Source organism: Bradysia coprophila, unplaced genomic scaffold, assembly GCF_014529535.1.
Source record: "Bradysia coprophila strain Holo2 unplaced genomic scaffold, BU_Bcop_v1 contig_373, whole genome shotgun sequence".
Lineage (NCBI taxonomy): Eukaryota > Metazoa > Arthropoda > Insecta > Diptera > Sciaridae > Bradysia > Bradysia coprophila.
Window position 1 is genome coordinate 577,296 of NW_023503632.1, and position 23,783 is coordinate 601,078.

General features: G+C 36.0%; 3 protein-coding genes across 3 annotated transcripts; 1 reads left to right on the forward strand and 2 right to left on the reverse strand.

Annotated features, from left to right (window-relative positions):
- Positions 1-945: 945 nt before the first annotated feature.
- LOC119082046 (ubiquitin-conjugating enzyme E2Q-like protein 1) lies at positions 946-23,452 on the forward strand. Its single transcript, XM_037191372.1, has 8 exons — positions 946-1,097; positions 1,206-1,333; positions 16,390-17,095; positions 19,761-19,893; positions 21,084-21,245; positions 21,305-21,421; positions 21,730-21,800; positions 21,884-23,452. The coding sequence occupies exons 3-8, from the start codon at positions 16,965-16,967 to the stop codon at positions 21,966-21,968; spliced, it is 699 nt and encodes a 232-aa protein (XP_037047267.1). The 5' UTR covers positions 946-1,097; positions 1,206-1,333; positions 16,390-16,964; the 3' UTR covers positions 21,969-23,452.
- Positions 5,793-7,244, reverse strand: LOC119082044 (phospholipase A1-like). The gene is made up of 3 exons (XM_037191370.1): positions 6,742-7,244; positions 6,341-6,686; positions 5,793-6,268 (listed from the first exon to the last, which is right to left on the reverse strand). The coding sequence occupies exons 1-3, from the start codon at positions 7,111-7,113 to the stop codon at positions 6,003-6,005; spliced, it is 984 nt and encodes a 327-aa protein (XP_037047265.1). The 5' UTR covers positions 7,114-7,244; the 3' UTR covers positions 5,793-6,002.
- On the reverse strand, positions 10,487-11,797 carry LOC119082012. The gene has a single exon (XM_037191329.1). It carries the CDS (start codon positions 11,795-11,797, stop codon positions 10,487-10,489), a length of 1,311 nt encoding a protein of 436 aa, XP_037047224.1.
- Positions 23,453-23,783: the final 331 nt, after the last annotated feature.

Consider the following 23,783-nt stretch of genomic DNA (forward strand, 5'->3'; position numbering starts at 1 on the left):
TATATTTGTAAAAATTAAATGACAAGTATGTACCCCAAGGCAAGTTATAATTCGGAACTCTCACTTTGATCATAACAGTCTAGTGTCTAGACCACTTTAAGACTTGAGAAGCAAAGTAACTCAACTTAATTAATGTTTGAATGAAACAGACAATCTTAAACACATTCGTCGTCCTGTCAACATATAAGGACCAGATTCTTAAACTACATTCAAACCAATCGTCCTTTGCCTGCCGCTCGAGAGATCATAATTAATCTAATTAATTTTATTATTATTGTCGTTTATGTGCTGATGTTTCTATTCCTTATTTCTTATTTCGTTCAACACTCGAGCAGCAAGCAAAAGATGAGTTGTTTGAACATTGTCCAGAACTAACGGAGAGCTAACGAAGCCCCTACGTAACAAGAAATTATCATATGTCCATGTGACAGTGACACATTGTGTCACATCACTTGTTTTAGTGTGTCACATCACTCTGGTAGATAACGTTGTCTCTGTTACGACGAAAAGAAAAACAACATTCCCTTGCAACTCTAATAACAAAAATTGAAAGACATGCGCTGTGATAGTTTTTTTTAGCAAAACACAACCGTTTTCACTACATATTATCATGCATTGTATACAACGGACTTTGTCTAACTAACATGGCAGATAATGTTACACATATTACAATACACTAAGATGATGAGTCCAGTGGTTTGATTCAGATATTTTCTCATTGAATATGTTCAGTCGTTTCGGGCTATTGGTACGAATATCAACCAAAAAGTAAGATTCGCATTAGGCGATTTCAACCAGTCAGTGTGGGAAATTTGTTTTTTTGAGTATACAAGTACTGATATCGAGCCAAAACACTCTTCTTGTTCGCTGTGCTGTGTAGACAATATAAAAGTGTACTTTTATTACATATGATAGACACACTTTGATTTATCAGTTCATTTTTTGTTGCTGTTCTTGTGAAAAAAAAAATAGTGTGTGTGACAGTGCATTGTACATCACTCATCAATGTGCACAACTGGAGAGCTCTGAATGAAAAGGTTCAGTTGATTTCCCATTCAATTCAATTCGTCATGTCCACACATAAATACTATTAAATGGTATTACGATCCTCAATTGAATGGAGTGATGAAGAGGACTTAAACAGTTTTATTTAAAAATCATTTCCATGCTACGTGGTATGTGTATGATTTGTTTTTGTGAAACAGGAAAGTAAAATGTCAACTGTGTGACGGGAATCATAATTGAAAATTTTGTGGGGTGTAGCAGTTAAAATTCAGAGAAGAAAATTTTACTCCGGAGTGGAAATTTGCCAAATAAACTTTATACAAAAGAGGTAATTATTGCTCGTAGACAGACGGTTTGTTTTGTAGCGACGTTTAAAATTCATTTCCTTATTTTTCCCAAACGCCATAAAAATTTATCGATAAAGTACACCCAATAATGCACATACGATAAAAAAGAAGTGAATGAAGCACCATACAATGTTTACGATCCATCCAATACAATGTTTTATCGTTCGATTTCTACCGAATGTCCTTCAACCTTCTGTTGTCGATTCGCTGTGTGCAGTTTATTTTATGTGTTTCCCAGTCTTAATTGTATATCTTTTACTCTGTATTATTGTACGACAATGACTCTTACACACAAACCTTTGTGTGTTTTCCATTGTATTGCCTCGAGTGTTGCAAAGTGCTCCAGACAAAATAGACATCGGAATCTTGCATTTCACTTTTTACTTGTTAAGAAATGCTTTGTGGTGCGAATGATTAATCTTTTGTAAACTTTTGCTTTTCAATTTTATTTTGTTGTAAAATTTGTCTGGATGGAGAGAGTCACTTTTATCGATTTTTTGTTCGGTGATGCTTTCTGATTTATCAATTTCCTTGCTTGATTTCCATTAAATTTGGACGATGATTTTTCGGTAGTGAAAAGTTAATGTTACCCGTTCAGCTCTGCCAGTCAGAATCCTGTCACAAAAGTTTAGTTGTGCGTTTCTTTTCCATATTCGTCTGGTGTATGACGAAAATAGTAAGTATTCGAGTTTCATGGAGAGAAGTGGCTGACACACCGCACCCTATTTCTATTCGACTATTCAATTATTCGTTTGTTGTAAAAAAATCAATTTTCTTGCATTTTTTATCTGAGAGAACATTTACTGGATTTACTGTCAGCGCATTTGTCGAACTTTTTTTATCCATGATTACAAAGATATGAAGGACTCTTTATTCAGAACACATACATCCACAAAGGAGAAGAAAACTGTCTTGAAAGGGCGTAAAGTTAACCAGTCAGGAGAAGTGGATTTGACGAGGGAGCTTAATTTGTAGATCATTGCTTTCGGTGTTAAATGCATCAAATGAATACATAAACGATCTCAATGGGATTTAGGACCCTTCTTTGAATGTAGTTATCTCCACTGCTGTCTCGTTTAGTCAAACACTACTGTGATAAAGCTCAACTTATAGTTTTGGCTTGTAATTTATGTTATTCACTTTAATGTTGTTCCGACGAGGATGTAACTGGCAAAAAATCTGTCCCAACAATCCAGTTTAATTCCAAAATTCCAGTTCAATTCCAAAAATTCCAGTTCAACTCCGAAATTCCAGTTCCACTTCAAAATTCTAGTTCAATTCCAAAAAAATCGTGATTTCAGAAGTGATAATATCAAAACAAAAACGCAAGTAAAACATAAGAAATCAAATTGGAGCGGGGTCCAGGTCAGGAATCCTAAATATTCAATTGAATCTCCAGTCAAAACTCCATTTTCTTTCAAAAATTCCGCTAAATTCCTAAAATTCCATTTCTTATTTCCAAAAATTCCATCTTTCGCAAAGATTCCACATTGGTTGCAAATCGAACTAATTTTTCTAGCTAACAAAGAAAATGATGTGATCTCTTAAACCGCAGCACTGCTCCAAGCACGAACTCCAAATTGACAAATGTAAAATTTGGAGACTTAAGTGATAAGAGCGACCGCTTAGGATTGTATGTATTATTATGTTTGAACTCATATACATCGAAAACAAATCATCTACCTTTTCAAAAAAAGACGGCCTACTGTGACTTCATCAACCTCCGAATATTTTCTATGTTCATTCTAGAAGCTGCTAGTCCCTGAAAATCTTTCAGTCTTTACGTCACATTTATCGAATCTTTTATTGATCTAAGCGTTTTCCTATTAAGTCGATAAGAATCTATTACTTCATCGCTTCATCATACATTATACAATATAAGACTAAGTTAAGTCAGAGTTTATCGATGTAGTCCAGACGCTTGTGTCATCCTGTGGGATTTGAGGTTTTAAGATTTTTATTACCGGTAAAATTACCGTTTTCGTGTAAAACTAAGAATCACTATAACTCGAGATAGAAGTGACTTGATTCGGATCTCGTTTTTGTTTAGGTAGGTACATTAATTACCTAAGTTTTATGGAAGAACTTTTTTTGGAAAAACAAAATGGCGGAAATATGGTCATTTTCCGTAGACACTACACAAAAACATAGCTAACGGCGACCCGTACGAAACACCTATTCGTATCAAAAGCCTTTATTGTGAAACTCTTCATTTCTCTTACTTCATTTTCTTCTCTGCTGAAAAGCTATTCGCGCTTTAAAATCACTTGAATTATCCACTCTTTGCCTTGCAAATAAATTGCCGGAGGCAATATAGACAGCCCCGTACGAAGTCAAATTTCATAAATTCCTATTTAAACAGCTATATTTACCTATATTTTCCTATAAATAAACATTCCACAAATGAATTTGCTATTATATAGCTCTACATGCCTGTATATTGCTCAATATAGCTGTATATAGATATATATAGAAGTCAACATATGGGATTCCTAAAACCCCCCACACATAACCAATTACTTCTCTGTTAACAAAAACTATCTAAGTACAAATTTTACCACTTTATATCGTTTTACTAAAATCCAATATGGCCGCCGGCAGCCATTTTGTTAGGAGACCGGAAATAGTACCGACGCTTTACATTCGTTAATACCTTTCAAACAAAAAAAAAATCATGAAATTCGGTCAAAATTTACTCGAGATATTGTCAAAATACACCACGTTCACTGTACTTCCGAGTAGCCAGATAAGAGCTCACTCCAAGAGACCTAGCTCACGCTCCGGAGAACATAATTTCATAAAAAAAAAATTCCCTGATTGGTACGGTCAATACCTATCTGATAAAGCTAAAACAGACGAAATATGTTCAAATGTGGCCGACCTACAAGCAAAAACTGCTTGCCGCCCTGTGCCTGTTCCACACCAAGGGGTCTAACTCACGAGTCGGTCATCCGATTTCCATAAACTTTTTTTTTGTCGATCGGTATTGTAAATACCTTTTATTTGACGTATCACTTACAAGTTTAACGTTTAAATCTCCGGAGATATCTTCGAAAAACCGTAAAGCACTTATTGGGCCACAGCTCGGGAGGGGTCGATCCAAAATCACTCATCTTTGAACTTAGCCTGTCTTTTGACATTACCAAACGGGAAAAAAAAGAATTTTCAAAATCGGATGCGTTTTACTCAAGTTATCGTGCAGACAGACAGACGGACAGACAGACGGACATTTTTTTTTTCGCGGATTTGGCATCTCTAGACAACCACAATAGGTTTCCCCTTACTCAGGGAGTCCAATTCGACGTGTTACAAACGTATGCGTAAACCTATAAGACCCCAGTACTTCGTACGGGTCTAAAAACCTTCTAACTTTGAAGCCATTTTTGGCCGGTGTCCTACGACCGGATTTCGTGTAAGTAGGCTCATTCGACAGGTACAGGTTTCAACTACAGCCAAAAAAGTTCTGAAAGTGATAAAAAAAAATCCCGAGATATTGAGGAAAAAGTGAGGTTAATACACAATTGGATTTTTTGAGACATTTAAATTTGAAATGAACCGGAAAATGACAGAAAATTGTAGTACTAACGTTAATACATCCGAAATAATGCATAAAAATTTTTTATATGGGACAGACGCGTCAAAAATGTTGAAAATTGGTCAAAGTTGGTTGGAAATTTGAACTAATTTTTGCCGTTTTCTCAATTTTAGCGAATTTTTTTTTTTAATTAAACGGAGAACTTCAGGGTTCAGGGAACCTTTTATATCGCATTAGATACATTAGATCTGATACATCAACAGCAGCAATTAAAAAAATATATTTATCTGGAGACTCAATTTCGATAAAAAATTCATAAATACCATTTCCGCCATTTAGTTTTTCCAAAAAAAAGTTCTTCCATAAAACTTAGGTAATTAATGTACCTACCTAAACAAAAACGAGATCCGAATCAAGTCACTTCTATCTCGAGTTATAGAAATTCTTAGTTTTACACGAAAACGGTAATTTTACCGATAATACCGGTTCATCGATCACAAGAAAAAAATTTAGTTCTACAATTTTTGATACTCTATCAGAATCCATTCACATAAATTCATCCATTCCATAAAACCTCGAATCCCATAAAGCCACTTTTCGTGACACAAGCGTCTGGACTATTGGTGTTTATCGTCGCTGCCGCTTAACAGATGAGGCCGTCTTCAGCCGTCTTCAAATTAAATGCTCAATGAAATTGTAACTTAAGGTGGAAACTTTTAACCGAAAAATTTAAAACGAAGGAAAATCCTAAATGGAGTCCTCCTGTTCAGTGGCGCACTTCATGAATAGCCTTTCATATTTTGTTGTTCCATTTAATAATTTATTTGTCAGGTTGTTTGAAACACCGCCATGAGAAAACCTTGTTGTCACAAATTAGTATTCAGGGACAAAGAAAAGCCATTCAATTTATGATCGCATTTCATTTTCTCTGTATTATAATGTACGGAGAGAACAGTATTTTCTCATAACAGGGCGAATAATATTGAGAACATAATTTAATTTAACGCCGCGTCGTTTTAATTCCATCACAATGTTCCATTAAACGTATAAAGGGACCAGTATTTGGAAAGATAAAACGAATCAAAGCTAAACGAATTGGGGCATTAGGCATTACATTAAGACAAAATGCTGCCGTCATTGCTGTGAGCCATTATGGAACAGTTCATTCCATACGGTGATTCGGAATGCGTCGGTAAATAATAAATTCCTTCTGTAGCTGCCAGCAATTGATTGAACTCACCACCCATGATAACATCTGGACCAGACGATGTACAATTTTTGTTTTTAATTTCGTCATATGAACCACATTTTGTGGCCAAGAAACAGTTGCGCTGCAAACTTTCTAGGAACAAATGGTGTGCTCGACTATGCGAACAGAAACCTGTGTTTGAACGAAAAACCGTTGACGAATGAATGTGATGATATCGAATCTGTAACAAACAATCAACTCAACCTTGATATGTGTTCTTACTGCAACCGCTTTGGTTGCTGCCATAGTTCGGATAGAAATCGGCATGACCGATCGGATAAGGAATTGATAGTTGTCCAATTGATGTGTGAATAACTTGCACATAATCGGCGTCAGTCCGTGCCAACCGTTCTTCGTGTTTCGACTTACTGAACAGCGGATAGGCAGGATCCAAACCAACTATAATTGGTATTCTACCGGACTGAATACGTTTTGCGGCTATTCCGACGATGTGACTGCCCAACGAATGGCCAATCAATATGACATCTCTTAAGTCAAGATGATTGTATTGAACCAAGTTTTCAATGAGAAGTGCCAACTCGACAGCAATCTATTGAATTCGTACAGATTATGAAACCGTATTTATGCATCATTTTAGCACTCACTGTTTGGACGCGATTTCGCGCTTTGTAATAGTTTAATGTCTGTGAGCCTGCCAGCCAATTAACGGCGATAAAATTAAAATCTCCCTTCGACCGATATGTCTCGGCGTACTTAAGGAAATTTTTCCTCTTGCTGCGATAACCATGCACATAAAACCGTGTTGGACGAGTGTGATTAAATGGACTCTCAGCGGTCGGCAGAGAACGATTGTTATCATTGTTGCTTGTTAACAAATTATGGAAATGAGTGAGTGGCTGGTCGTTTGTATACAGCTCATAGTATATGTCTTCACTAGCATTAAATCCATTCGACATCGACACAAAGCAAAACAACAACAATGTGAGAAGAGAGCCATTCATTATAAACACAATCATAATAAAGTGATTCACATACGGACCAGCGACAAAACAAACACTATTGTGCTGTACGCATTCAATGTAAATGAATTTTCACAATACACCACTCTATATCCGACGATCGTCCGATATCAACTGTCGATTCATGTGTCGTATGAACAAGAAAAAATTCGTAAAAATGAAATAATTATGAATCTCCGATTGACTAAGTCAGATGTTTTAGCTTCCGACCATTCATGCATAGTAGGGGAAATAATTATGCATGTTATTGCGTCACGTAAATTCAGGCCCGGATTTGCTACCATCGCTGCAAAGTGATAAGTGCAGAGGTGCTCTAAGATTCATTGTGCTCCACAGGAAAACAGTAATCTGTTGATCACACTGTTTTTATTACTTTGAACAAAAGAAGTAATAGATTTGAGTTCTACACCTAACATGCTAGTATGAAACTCATCAAAAAGGTATTTCCGGTACGGCAAGCGTTGCACTATGTTCTTATTGCACTTTAAAATGTTTGTTTAGTCTGTTTCAAACAAAAGAAGTAACAGATTCGGTTACTATACCTAACATACCGGTATGAGACTCATTAAAAAGTAATTTCAGGTATAACAATGTCCACATTGCACTTTAAATGCTTGTTATGACGATCTATTGAACACTCTGTTTAAAATACTTTCACCAAAAGAAGTAATAGATTCGGTTACTATAATTAACCCGCTGTTATAAGACTAATCAAAAGGTAATTTCCTGTACGACAGGGCAACATTGCATTTTAAAATGCTTGTTATGGTTATATGTTGATCAGTCTGTTTTGGAATACTTTGAACAAAAGCAGTAATAGATTCGGTTACTATACTTAATATGCCGGAATGAACTTACAGTCTGCAAATTGTTATTGAAATGTCTTCTGAGATTGACGCTTCAATAACCGTAGGTGTTTAATATGTAGCTCCATCGAACTAATCCAATCCAACATCCTACTTTTGATGAAACACTGTAGACCAAAGAAATCGTTTCGAACTTCAGTTCTAATGACAAACGCAATAAAATGTCTCAAAATACATGATCAACAGTTAAAATTGGTTTGGTAAATGAATAATGTTAGTCGCAGATGACATCAATGTCTTCATATGCAAATCAGAATGTAAAGTTTACACTCGCACACAGACAGCCGACCATGCTAATTTTGTTCTGCTGATATATTCGCAAAGAACGTCTGTGTTCTGACGATAAGACTACAGTCTACTCTACACAGATATTTACCATTAAATTTAACTGAATAAAAATTGAACTTTATATAGACTCTGGACTCATATCAAAATGCGTTTTTATTTCATTCGACTACATAAAGCAACAACAAATCGTAAACAAACTGATGGAAGTCAATGAACGACATCGACAACCTCTAAGAAAATTGAAAGAAAACTAATCGTTCCCATATGTTGAGCCATGTTGGATTTAAAAACGTTTAGCACTCCGTGTGTTATTTAGGCATCGGTTACACTCTATACAGTCGTTATTATACAAAGTGCAGAGTTTTTTTTCTCTACTATCTGCCTTCTCGTTGGTCGCGTTGCGTGTTTATTTGAATATAACGTGACTGTGGTTAAAACGTCGGTTTAAATCTTTCTGTTGTTTATAAATAATAAAATTGGGAAAATTTGTTAACATTGTGCTGATCATCTTCTCGTTTTGTTTTTCATTGCATCGGTTCGGTATGTATGGGACTTAGTATTTATGTCGTCTTTATGTAACGAGAGAATTGCATTTACCTCACTTACTTACCCATAATTTAAACAATTTATTAAATTACCAGTAAGTTCACCAGGTAAAATAGAAAATTAAATTTATTTACGTTGTCATTCTCGTTGAAGCACGTTTCATCGTTCCGCAATTGAATTTTTTATACGAAATTTTGTTCCTGCAACGATAAATATATCTCGTTCCGATGAATAAGAGTACCATGTGGGCTGACGACTCTTTGATATTTTACCCTATTCGACACGAGGTATCCATTTACTGTTCTATTATGTCCCATCGATAACTGCTAGGGATGTAATATTATCTATCTTATCAATCGGTAGAGCATAGGACTTATACCCAAGAGGTCCCGGGTTCGACTCCCGGTGCAAAAATGCTTGCCTGGTGCAATGAATTTTTAAATTTGAATCATAAAATTGTTAATAACTTTGAGTCGGAGTAACACAAAGAAGAGCGATGCTCTCGGTGGGTTTTGGAAACTTCCACCATAAAATAATCTGGGGAGTTGCATGAAACGTTCATAATTAATTGACATTAGTCCACAGAAAATATGAGTAACATGCACAGTGTCAAGTTCATCAATCCTAACAGTTGTCTGACTCCAATAATGTTTGAAATCACTCTTAAATTTTTTTCAAAGTAAATGACATATTTCCGCCGACTACCCACGGATAACGAGGAATGTATGTTGGTTACAGCTTCGTTGCAATAACAAAAACCGCATTTTGTTCCAAATTCATTTGAACTATCAATTTCGAATTCGTTCTTTTTTTACCAGTTTCTGAGCTCCGGGACGTGCGGGAAAACAGGAAAAGTAGTAAAATATGCAGTTTGCTTGCTTTCTCGCCAATAGCTACTGGGTTGTACAAATGTAATATTCTTAATTTGGATATTCGGAGTGAAAACATCCAGCCAGAGATACGCTGAGTTGCAAGAACGTAAATTCCTCGTTAAAGACCACACGTGACTGCAGTTTTAAACAATGGTATGCGATATATGTCAAATGGAAGGTATTGACGAGAATCATTCGAACATCTCAACTTTAGAAAAGTCGTATTTTTCGATCAGTTATAGGCGAGAAAGTAAGCAGCACTTAGTGTTTTGCCGGTTTTTTAACAGTTTTTCAAGCATATCGCTGGATGTTCTTTCTCAAAAATATGGTGTGCGATACATCAAATGAAAGGTATTGACCAGACGAAACAAAAAAATTTATTAAGGAAAATCGAGTTTTTACAACAGTAACTATTGGCGAGAAGACATATTTTTCTGTTTTCCCGCACCTCCTTGATTATTTTGCTATTATCACTATTTTTAATCGATTTTACTTTTTCAAAAAAAAAAAAAAAAATAGAAGATGGGAATTTTATTCGAGCTGTCGTGGGAAGTTTGTTAATCCGAGGCTAGGTCGAGGTGACAATAACACGATAACGGATGTTTCATTTTCTATCCCAAGTTTTGTAATGAACATTAAATGTTTTTGAAGCTTAAATCAATTTTCTTGTTTTCCCTGATTTCTGGCTTTTAAGCCAGTTTTGACTCTAGGGAACACAAAAGCATGTGATAGTATTTTGCATGCTTGCGATTCGTATTATTGGTTGTTTGTTTATTGTTTCGTATAATAATAATTAATTTACAAATAAAATATTTCGCTCAAATCTCTCGTGGGTGGGATTGTTCCCAAAATTGAAACTACATTTCCTTTCTGAATGGCGATGCTGACTCTTTGAATTAAATACGATGTAGCTCGTTTTTCACCAGTAGCATCAGTAATTTTACTTCCAATACTTTTTATCAAATCCATTCCAAGCTTTCCTATGACCCCTGATGTTTCAGTAGCAATAGGAATGAAAATGAAATGATGGGCCAAATCCGAATAATGACTGATTTTTTTCCTCTCGGCTTGTTTCGCTACATAGCCGACATGATTGGATGATCCATTCAGATACGAAGGCGCAAAAGTGTCTCTGCATGTAAAATCCCACAGCAGTGACCTCCCTCTCGCCCATGGGATTAGAGTCATTCCGTCTGGAAGTTTTCCATCTGGCCGAGAACACCCAGGTGGTTCGAGAATAGCCGGCACTTGACCTGATTTCAATGCACGTTGGAAAATACCGTTTGCATTTGCATGTCGTGAATTCGTGCCTTTAGCCTTAGCACACGATAAACCATGATGTCCGTATTTGTCAACTTTTTCTCCACAAATGCATACATGAGGTTGAACGATTGGTAAGCCGAGACGTAGTGATAGTGCCACTCGGAATTCATCATTGGATAGAAATGTCCCAAGTTGTGGCGATGGTAGTGCATGCAACCAAGCACCTGTTTCACGTGCAGAGTTTGCTTTAAATCGTGCCTTATCCCACGTTTTTTCCAAAGATCCACTCAGAAATTCGATTTTTCGCTCTATGTCAGTAGACTCCCAAACTTGTTGAATGTTTCTTAGATCTTTTTCAGGCAGCTCACCAAAATTTTCGCACCAAAACTTTTCTGCTTCCAACAATGCTGGATCAAGCTGTCGGTAAGGTTCAGATAACAGCTGGTCCACCAAATCGGAAACTTCATGTATGGATGACAAAAAGCAAGGCAAAGCGATCTCTGTTGCATGTCTGATTCCGATTCCTCCATACTTAATTGGCAAAGAAGATTCGGACCATGAACGAATTGACAGTTGAATGTTTAAAATCGATTCTAATGATTCCTTGAGTACGGCATCGTATCGTTCTAGGCCATGGGTGTGTTTCCACATCGGATTGCCTCGGAGAAAGAAGATCAAACGTGGAGTTGAAATGGAAATCTTCAGCAAATAGAACGCACTGTGAAAATTGATCTTTTTTAATTTTTCCGTCAGACGTTTCAAGTCATCAATCTTTCGTTCCAAACATAAAACCGCAGATTCGTCGGTGAGTGGACTCCCGAGAAGGAAAGCTTTGCCGTCTTCCATCTCTTGTATGTCAGGGAACAGGTCACGAAACTTTTGAATGAATTTGAACTTTGCATTGTCTGTGTACGGACCTAAGACGGACATTTCGCATTTTCGATAGTTCAATTGCAAACCGACTTCATGGGCCTTATCGATAATTATATGCAATGCTTTCAAAACAGCTTCCGGTTCACCAGCAATGGTGCCGTCATCAAGATACCACAAGTTCAGGTCCAAATTCAGTGTGTGCAGTGATGAAATTATACGTTGGATCGTCAAGCTTGCGATTCGATATTTGACAAAAATAATAATTACACAATCTACAAAGGTTTCTCCAAGTGGGTTAAGTCAAGACTCACAAACCAATTTTTCCATTAAAAGTAACACATTTTTGCGTGCTCTAACGGTTGTACTTAACAAAAAAAATCCAGAGGATAAACGAATAATATTTCGTCTAAATGTACGCTACAAATTTGCAAAGCTCTTAAAGATTAGTTTAGAGTTTCAAAATGTTGTTTGTCAATTTGGAATATTTCCCGCAACACCCCGAACACGAAACTTGATTCATTTACAAACTTTGCTGTGCAACGAAAACATTCATTATAAAAGTATGGTAAAAATTCGGCTTTCGAAAGATACCCTCATTACGATAATAAAGTGACCCATGACGTGCACACTTGTCGTAGACGAATCTATACCTACAGCAAGCAGTGACAAAAAATTGAACTTTAAAAAAATCGTATACACTCGTGATTGTGGCGCATTTAAAGACTAAGTAGAAATGAAAACATTTTTGTTTTGTTTTATTGATGCTGGTAACTTGAGTAAAGTCCACTTCACAGCTCCTACGTAGACCCACCATGAACAGAACATCTTTCATTAAGATTCCCCTTAACTTCTTTCGCACGAAATAATCAGTTTCTCGTTGTTTTATATTTTTATAGTGTTACCGTTCCCCCATTGAACAGACCATACAGCTCTCGTAAAACACCCACAGTTACTAATGGCTCTCCGGTAGCACTCAGTGTTCGTTTCATTTATCATAGCAAAAACTAAATCAATATTAATGTTTGGCCATAAAACAGAATCATTTATCTTGTAATGTTGGTCGTTGTATTTATTAGTCCGTTGGTGAAGAAGAAATTAATGAATTTCATTGGAAAATAACAAAAGTTAAATGTATCCGAACCGATTCGGATAAGTGGTGACTAAATCGAACATCCAATCAGGCAAACAAACAGTCATCAAATGAACCCTAATCACCCGAACCAAAAATTGCTAACTGAAGTAGTAATGTAGTTCAATGAATCTATTGGTTTGGGAAAATAATTCATTTAATGAAAAGAAAACCATCACTGCTGCAGCTCCAGCAGCAATACCGACGCTTGCTTTTATTTATTCAACGGAACGTAATCCAAAATCTCGGCCAATTCCAACTCATATGTACTTTATATCACATCACCCATATAGTCGTTCCCATCCATATTTTATTCGGATACAATTCTCATTTCCCGCAAATACATCAAAAATGGAAATGAAAAGCTTTTTTATCAATGAATGAATTTCTTCGTCCCACACACACGGCGTCATCAAGAAGATGTATGTTAGCCGAATCGGTATCTGTATAACTAAGTTGTATTGGGAGGTGCGGGAAAACAGAAAAAGTAGGAAAATATGCCTTCTCGCCAATAGTTACTGTTAACAAACTCGATTTTCCTTAAAATTAAATAGTTTGTTTCGTCTTGTCAATACCTTTCATTTGATGTATCGCACACCATTTTTGAGAGAAACTTGAAAAAACTTTTGAAAAACTGGTAAAAACAGGCAAAACACTAAGTGTTGCTTACTTTCTCGCCTATAACTACTGATCGACATATCCTACTTATCTAAAGTTGAGATGTTCGAATTCGTCTCGTCATTACCTTCGATTTGACATACATCGCATACCATTGTTTAAAACTGCAGTTACGTGTGGTATCTAACGAGGAATTTATGTACGTTGTTGAAGCTCAGCGGGAAGTGCTCAAGAACAGCAACAGAATTTTGGAGTCAAGTTCTCGGAACAGCGTTTTTGTTCTGTTTTGTTTTTCCTGTTTTTCATTAGTTTTTCCAGCATATCTCTGGTTGGATGTTTTCACTCAAAAATGATGCGATATGCCAAATGAAAGGTATTGCTGAGATTAATCCGAATATCCAAATTAAGAATATCTCTATTGGCGAGAAAGCAAGCAAACTGCATATTTTACTACTTTTCCCGTTTTCCCGTACGTCCATCTCCTACTCGCATAATATTATGCGTATAATAAATGAAGTAGATAAACTTTGAAAGCGCCGACAATGTGTGTGAATGAAAAAGGAAAAGTTAGAACGTAAAATGGAAAAATAAAGGAGCTAAAGTGCGGACAATATCACAAACCAGCATTATCGGCACGCACATTGGCCTTATTATGCCATGGTATGGCGTAGAAAAGGGCATGAATGGAGATGGTTGAAGAACTCTATTTTTAGAATAAAAGGTTCAATTCTGGCAATGACATGAATTTTGATAATTTATTTGGATTCGAACGAAAAATTTAGAAATAACTTTTTGATATCGACGAAAACTTTACCGTTGTGTAACCTTTTGTACTGGCAGTTCAACTTCTGATTACATTTCATATTTCATAACGCAATCCAATCAATCTTAATTGTCTTAAGTAGGCACGCGATTGGTGATTTATATTGTTACGATGAGACTGGGGGCCTCAGAAAGTCAGCACACAATGAGATGTAATTTGAAACGATTTTAAATTAACTGTAAAGGACATTGCGTACATTTTCATACATATTCGATTACTCACTTTATAGGGATGTTTAATTGAAACATTTCCAGCATATTATGACCTATAAAAATACGCCGGTCATAAAAAAACCGTCATGCTTGTGAACCATCCCTTCAACATTCCGAACATATTCCCCGAAGAGAGTTATTCGATCCGTTAAATAATATGAATTGGGTCGTTTGTCGGTTACAAGTGCTTGTGCGGAGCTTCATTTATTAAAGAGCCAATTTATTAACCCACACCACCACCATGCTACCACTTGATAGAAAATGCGTAGTTTGGACATTTTTGCATGTTTCGTTTCATGCATTTTATTTAGTCTGACGCATTGATTTTCAATATTCTTCTGAAGGAGAACGCACTTGTAGAAGGTTCTATCATAAGTTATCTTTCAGTATTTGGTATATCTAGAAGAAAGAAGCTTCTACGGTCATGCAAAGCTTACAACTGAACAGATTTTTAGTAAAAGAACTTTCTAGATCTTTTCAGGTCTCTCACCATTTTATTTGTTAACGACAACGATGACAAGAATAAGCGATATTCATTTGCTAATGCGATCTTATACAGTCAGCTGTTTTTTACATACAATCAAAAATGTTTATACTTGCGGTTATACGGTTGAAGCTGCGCGCGTGGTAGTGGTAAAACCGAATGAACAAGATTGTATGTGAAAAACAGCTGAATCAAATTCTAACTGTAGGAAAATGTATGTTAAAAGTAAGAGAAGGAAAAGATTTTTTTTGTTTAATTCCTTAAACAATTCTAAGTCAAATGAAGTGCAAGATGCGATAAAATCATCAATTGCCGTTGATAAAGGAGGTCCATTATTTTTGATAATTTCTTTGATGATTTCTACCATTTATGAACGGCCCCTTACTCTCACTTCGATATAAACTTTGTTTACTTCACTAGGTATGTAAAGTGGCCTTTCCCTCCCTAGGGAAAAGTCTTTAAAACGCTCCCTTTCCGATCTGATGCATAATGTTAGTCTTACTACACAGAGACATATATAAAACGTTATGCTGCGCTCGTTAAGTAGTTTGATATTTCGTATCACGATGAGTAAACGCACCTCGGGCTAAAGCCCTCTTGTACTTTTACTCATCTGGATACTGAATATCGAATTACTTCGTTGGTATAGTAATGTAGTATTATGTAACGAATGTGATGACAATTATGAATGGTTTGGTGATTGTAAATACAAAATGTTTCCTTGTGCGACCACTTCTATTTTCCAACACAATCCTTGCTGTGTTGAACGTAGTAGAAAATTGCCTAACTAAATCCGAATCAAAATTTTGAAAGATTCGTGAGAAGTTTGTTGGTTCGAGCTGAACTCGAGGTAAAATGCTACGCGAAAACCTGGTTTCCCAACTTCCCATCTTTCATGCTAGCCATAAAAATATTTTACATGCTACATGCGTCGAAAACCGTACTTTTCATGTTTGAAGCACGTCTTTCGACGCCCTCAGCATGTAAAATCCATTACATAACTCGGGATAAAAGTGAAAAGTCTCGTTTTCGTGTGTTTATTGACCTCGGCTTCGCCTCGGATCAACAAAATTCATACGAAAACTCTACTTTTCATCTTTTTATCCCTAGTCATGTAAAATACTATTATTTTCAATTAAAATATTGTCTTTGGTCGAGTTAACAATGACTATTTTACGAAAATTCATGTTTTCATTTCTGGTTCGATTTGCGTATATTATATAGTTAGAGATTTCCGCAATTTGCTAGCATGCGACCGCCAATTAAATTTATTTATAATTTGATCTTTCTGATTTTCAGATTCATTGCAATTGGATTCATCTCAATTGGTTTTAATGTCAATTGACCTATGCTCAATTGCAGGTCACAATTCATTTTCTATAATTCACTTAAACGACTGCTCCAAGAAAACGTATTCAACGAAGACTCAAAACTAAAAAAAAAATTAATAGAAAAACGAAGGCACTTACTTCATTACAATAATGTAAAGACAAATTTATGTGAGGCCAATGCATCTCATTTGATATTCAAACAGTGACGGTAAATTAGAAAATTGTCCACACTTGGAAATATTCCGGTCGGATAATAACAAATAAATGTATGCATGATACGACGTAAAACTATGTCATGTCGTTATTGAAAGAAAATCAATAAAGCACAGAAACTTTATCTGCAATCAATGCCATATACCACATAGACTATATGAAGTTTGATGCACTTGAAAGCGGATTTTTGGACCGAAATTATTTTTAAAGTTGGTAAAACAATTGACGAAGTATTATAACAGAAATATTCTAAGACTTTAAGCAGCACATTCTACTGATAAAGCACATAAATCAACAAAACCAAAACCGAAAAAAAAAACGGAAAATAAAATGTCTTCCCGTTCGAAAGAAAAAGTTGCGGCCGTCATACGAAAGTTTTTCAAAAGTTCGGAAAAAATTGAAACTGGAGAAGGAGCGGGTGGTAGTGGAGCATCAGGGAGTCCCGCAAGGCGTCTTAGACGGTGAGTTAGTTTTCCGTATACATTTTTTATTATTCAGTGTACATTATACTGTGTAGCTCATGTATAACAGAAGATGGCAAAACGAAATTGTATTTTGCACATTGTTGTGATGATAAGGAAAATGTTCTCAGGGGAAATACATGGGAAACATGAAAAGTATAAATATTTTATCAGGTACGATATGCGAGAAAGAATACTTATACGACTAACGATTTAAGAGCACATACAGCTATTGATCTGGTATCAACAACAGCATCCTCGGAAAACCAGTATTACTTCATTGGCAGCGTTAAAACTGATTTATTTCGTATGAAGTTGTGGCGTACAAGTGTACGATTAACGGGAGTAAAATGTTCCATGTTTAATTCACTAATACCTGCAAGTGGAATTTCCATCAGCAGATGGCAATGTCTCAATGCAAACTATCCTACACTTGTTCATGGAAAGTTTTGCTGCTGTGGCTGTCTTGTGTAAGAGGCTGTCTTTGTCTTTGTTACCACTTTACGTGATGTACGAGCAAGGGAAGAGCTAAGACTCTGTTTGTCGTCTGAAAGAGTTTTTATTTCGAAGTCGGAGTTGTAAAAGTGTTCAGAGTTTGGAGGTCCAGAGAGTGGTTGTAAATGCAGATGTCCGGTTCTTGCAATTTGCGCCCCTGAGGTTTTCGTCTCAGGTTAAGCAAAATTGGTCCGCTGCACTTGTTGTAAATATTGTTTTGTTTGCATTCAACTTGTATATGTGTAACATATTTGTCATGTGTCATTACAGCACTTGTCTTCGGCTCGGGTTGAATTTAGCAATAGCCTGATCTGAAAATTCAGGTCAGATCAGGTCAAAGTAATTTTTTTATCAGATCGACCTGACCTGAGCTGTCTTATTAAGTTGCGTTCCGGTAAGGAATAAAAGTCTTTTCACTTGCTTCCTTTATGAGACCAGCAGGAGCTTGCATTATGAACAATTTAACAATAACATCTACAAGAGCAGTGTTGTCTCTATTTGGTAAAATTTGCAGCAAGCGTACAGTTTTAGACCTACCGAATGCGTATTTTACCAGTATAAAGACGTATAAGAACTTCTTTTTTTATGTGAGTGGACCAGCTGAAGCAAATTCATGTCTACATTTCACAGACGTCGACTGTATCGAAATAATACTCAATAAATCATCGTGAGTTTTGACAATTCTTGCAGAAAAGTTTTCGAAATATTTGGCTTATTATTTATCAAGGAATTATGTACATAGAGCCTTCCATTCCAAAGAAATTATGGAAAAGTTCTATGAAAAGCGAGTTAGATTAACACCGGTCCCAAAAATAATTTATTTATTTTCATATCAAAGTCCATTTATAATCCTCTAAAAGCAAACAATTTGTATATATAATACTCTCCGCAATCTTTCACTATTTACATACAACAGCCGCATTCAGAAGGGTCGGTCGTCTTGTAATTAATATTTTCATGTACTTTACTACGGGTAGATGTGCCATCGACTAGATGGTTTATAAAAGCGACTGCCAATAGTTAAATTCAATTAATATTCAATCTCAAACTTTACGGATCTCATTAAATTCTACGACGCAGAAATTATTTCATTTTCCTACCCTTCTACAACAGTCAGTAGAGATACACTGTATTTTGCAATGCATGTGTGTAACATTTATAAATCTTGCATATCATGTGGTTTCAAATTGTAAATGGTCTCGACTGGATCCCTGCTGCAGTTTGCTGTTGTGACCCCAGAGGTATTCATTAAATTTATTACATTTACGACGGTGCGAAAATGCTAGGAAATCTCGGGGGTAAGAAAATGGCATATTAATGACTATGTAGAGGCGATGGGCGTAAAACACTGTAGTCTACGTTGGGATACAAGCAAGAGAAAATGATTTAAGACTCAATAGACTATTCAGGGGATTTGTTCACTGAGTTATACACAAAGTTGAAACAAGAATGGCAGTCGAGGGGTCTGTAGATTGTGTTCAGTGACGTTTGAAATATCATCCTCAATAAGAAATGCCATCCACGTTAAAAAAATGTCATACAAATTAATGAATGAACGAAACATTCACCGAAACTTATGTGAGGTTACGTCTGAAAGTACCGTTACAAAATTGACCCTTACTGCTTCGTGTCCATAAACTGCGCATGTATTACGTCATTGTTCCAGGTTTGAATATTAACCTCGACGTCGTCACCCTTCTCGGACTAAATCAACTAAATTGATTGCGAATGGGACTAAATGGTACAGTGCATGTCAGGGCCTATTTTAAGGAAATTAAATTTCCAAAAATTCTCAAATTTTTCCCTCACTTTTCGTCATTTCATCTAAAAACACAACAGATTGCATCGTAAATGTCGTTTTTACTGCCTTTTTAGTTGTTTTTCATAGCTTAACTGATTACTTCGGAATGAGATCTAACAGAAAACAAAATTTGGAAATTTTAAGAATTATTGTGTTTGTGAAAGTTTGGAAATTTTTGGAAATTAAATTCCTTAAAATAGGCCCTGGTGCATGACCACTGTAGAAGCAGCACGTATCGTACCACATTAATCGTAAAACGTTCACTTTTTCGAGCGAAATTTGTTTTTTTTTCTTCATTAATTCAATTCCCCAACCCATCACCACCACCATCAGATTTATTTACTTAAAAAAAAAATCTTCTCTTCACAGCGGCATTTCACCAAGTCCTAACAGCAATGGTGTAACAAAACCAATAGATACAACAATAAGAGCACGACGACTAATGAAAGAGTACAAGGAAATTCAGAGACTGCAAAGCTTGCGACCTGACCCCATTTTTACAGTAAGTTAATTTGATTTTATTTACCTTTTTATAAGTTGATGGGAGTGAGTGACAAAGTGCTCATTGAAAATGCGATGGAAACGACGTATTATTATTTGTAGCTGAGATAAATTGTGTAGTTGATTGTTATGGTTGGGAAATTTATGGCTTGGTATGGTTGTTTGGTGCACATAAAAAATTTGATTAAGAAACTCTTTTTAAATGAAGATGTTTATATGCTACATTTTGGTTAGACCATTATTGGTACTTTATGTCGATATAAAGTGAGGGTAATGATGATTGAGCCTCAGCACTTGTTTCGGGAACGTATTTTTATTTATCAGAGCGTGTATGTGGAAATTAGCTGTCGCTCCGCTCGTTAGGAAAACACGACATTTTACTGTATACCTGTATGGTTTCGGTTTTCGATCATCTGCCACTAGCCATAGAAACGTCGAGGAAAGTGGTTTTAACTTTAGGGATCAATACCTTTCGAGGCACATATCAAAATGTCCATTGGAAAAGGCATTTGGTTTAGGTAGACTGTTTTTCAAAAGAATCCCTCTAAAGCATATAGCACACTCCTAGATATAAAAAATATTTGGAGGCCGATGGCATCGGAAAAGGATTTGCATTTATTTCACGTTGTTTGAGCTAAAACACACAACAAATGCAAGTGGACACGTGTATCGACATTTGTAGGCTTTCTGTCGGTTGACATATATGACTGTTATTGCTAGGAGCACGGGTTGGTTCCTGGTACCTGGTTCCTGGTACCTGGTTCCTGGTACAATCTTCTTTGTTTCTTATTTACAGACAGAATGTCCTCATCTAAGCCCGACGTTATACATAGTTTCGATGCTTTCAAGTGTGGAAATGGGTGTCTCAGGAGGTGTTCGTTTTCTATTGTTTTCGAAATTTCTGCCTATCACTCTTCACAGTAGTGTCTCAACTGAGTAGAAAATGAAATGGGAAAGAATGTGCGACTTTCTCATTGCAAACGCGACCACAAGTGTGTAAAATAGGTTAGGTTGTAGAATTTAGGAATATAACTTAAAATTGTAAATAGCGGTTAGGCTTCTTGGGTTTCATTTCTATTCTCTTCCTGGAAAATCAAACTCTAGTCCTTCGTCTAGTATGCTTACTATTGCATTAATGGAACTGTTACCATACCGGTGTGGTTATAAATACCAACAAATTCTCTTTTACAGGTCGAATTAATAAACGACAATCTGTACGAATGGCACGCACGTTTGCATATTGTGGATTCAGAATCGAAATTAGCAGCCGATATGTTGGAATTGAATGTGCCACACATTTTATTACATTTAATATTTCCGGAAAATTTTCCATTTTCACCACCATTTATGCGAGTAAGTTCTTGGCATAATATTCAAATCCGATGAACGGAAAACTAATCGATTCAAATTAGGTGGTAGAACCTAGGATCGAAAAAGGATTTGTCATGGAAGGTGGCGCTATATGCATGGAACTGTTGACGCCAAGGGGATGGGCTAGTGCGTATACCGTTGAAGCAGTGTTAATGCAGGTAAGACGATGATTCCTAACAATTTTTATTAATGTACACTACAAGCAGAGGCAGTGAAATTTCAGTATGAATTTGCTACAGCTGTTTATCAGCTCATCCACACATACAATCAAAACTGTTTAGACTTGTTAACGCGTGGTCGTGGTAAAGACGTTAAAAAGTTTGATTGTTTGTGTGAATCATCTGAAAAACAGCTGAAACAAATTCCGGCAGAAATTTCAATGCCTCTGACTGTAAGATCGAATTGTTCTAATTTTCCAACTGATTGGTTTTCATGATTTTTTCTTCTTCAACTTTTTAACAAATAGTTTGCCGCTAGCCTCGTCAAAGGACAAGGCAGAATTGCTCGGAAAGTCAAAAACTCGAAGGATTTTAATAGGTAAATTTGGAAGCGCAACTGCTTAACCCACCATAAAATTACCCAAAAAGAATCGAACTAATTCTGATTTTCGTTATACTCAGGAGATCGGCAGAGGAGGCGTTCCGCTCATTAGTCAAAACGCATGAAAAATACGGATGGGTTACTCCCGCATTGTCCGATGGTTAATTATGTCCCGAATTGATAATAAATGTTACATTCAAAAATGAATTTCAGAACATGCTGAACCGAGTGAATTGATTAAATGGTTTAACTGAAAAATGTTCATCCGTTAAAGTGGTCGCAAGGTAAATGATCTCTTTAGTTTGTGAATTTGTTTAACGCAAAGCGACCAATTGTCCTAGAAAAAGATATTAGTACTCAGATATGCTAATACGCCCTTAATCGTAATTGTTCTGCTTTTGGAAAAGCTGGAGGTCTAAGATTTCATACATTCACATTAGATACACAAATTGTTGTAATGAAAATGTTCCTAAATTTGATAATGTCTTCCCAATGGGAGGTGCAGGAAAACAGGAAAAGTAGGGAAATATGCAGTTTTGCTTGTTTTCTCGTCAAAAGGTACTGATCGACCAGCCAGATTTTTCAAAAATTTAGATATTTGTAGTCTCGTCAATACTTTTGACATATCGCACATCATTTTTGAGCGAAGGACTTCCCGTTGACTCGCGACAACGTTCATACGCTAGAGAGTTAGGAGAACATGCGATACAGATGTAAACAACGTAAAACTCATAATTTTTGTTTGTTTTGGGTCTCAAAACAATCGGAATATTTGCCTGTTTCCCGTCGGAATTTTTTGTAAAAACGAGTAGGTCGGTGAGTAGTTATAGGCGACAAAACAAGCAAAACAGAGTGTTTTGCTTGTTTTGCCTGTTTTTCACAAGTTTTTCAAGCATATCTCTGGATTTTTTGCTCAAAAATGAAGCAAATATGTCAAATGAGAGGTATTGACGAGACGAAACAAAATATTTAATTTTTAAGAAAATTGGGTTTGTAGAACAGTAGTGTTAGTGTAGCTATTGACGATGATGAAGCAAGCAATACTGCATATTTTCCTACTTTTCCTGTTTTCCCGCACCTAATCTGTTCCCCCAACACTCCTCAGCACCACTGGATCTATAATTCTTTACACGAAAGTAGTTCCAAAATCCACAAATGCATTAGCGAAAGACAAAAGGGAATTCCAACCAAAAACAAATTGACCTTCAGGGCGAACAGCATATTTGAGCATTATTACGCTTTTGAAAGGGTGAACAGAACGTGCCATTTCGTTTATGCATTTTTTTAGACAACGTAAACAGAAAGAGAAGAAAACGTTTTTGAAAATTAAATAATTTTTAGAAAATTCGCTAAAATTCCAAACCAAATGAAATTTTAATCGTCCAAAACCATCAATAAAAGTATTTTATAAATTTTTGCCTGATATTCGTACATAAAATTAATATTCGATAGATTATTATAATACTTATTATGGTGGTGTCGTCGTCTGATAATAATGAGAGATATGGAATGCATTTTTTTGGGGGACAGTTTAGTGAAATTTATAACAAAAAACATATTAGAAGAGAGGCGACCATGAACTAAATAATTAGACAAAATGTTTTCTGTTTATAGTAAAACGAAAATGACAAATTTAACATTTTTGCTCATTAAAATAAAATAAAATTAACAAAAAAAAACAACCTGACGACAACAACATTTTTACCTATTAAATACCCAATCGTAAACATCAGGAGATGTATTACGGCACCAGTTCTATTCTCGCAATTCTATCTCAACTCTACCGATAGAATACGATTCTCTATTTCACTGACAGATGGCGCTGCAACAAAGCCATTAATTTTAGTCAAATAATAAGGCATCGTATAGCACTCTGGACTCTGGAACAGCAATCAGTTTTTCAATCTGCCCTATATCGGCTTGTCGATAGGAGTCTTAACAAAGGATGTGATATAGGGTCGATTGAAAACTGATTACTGA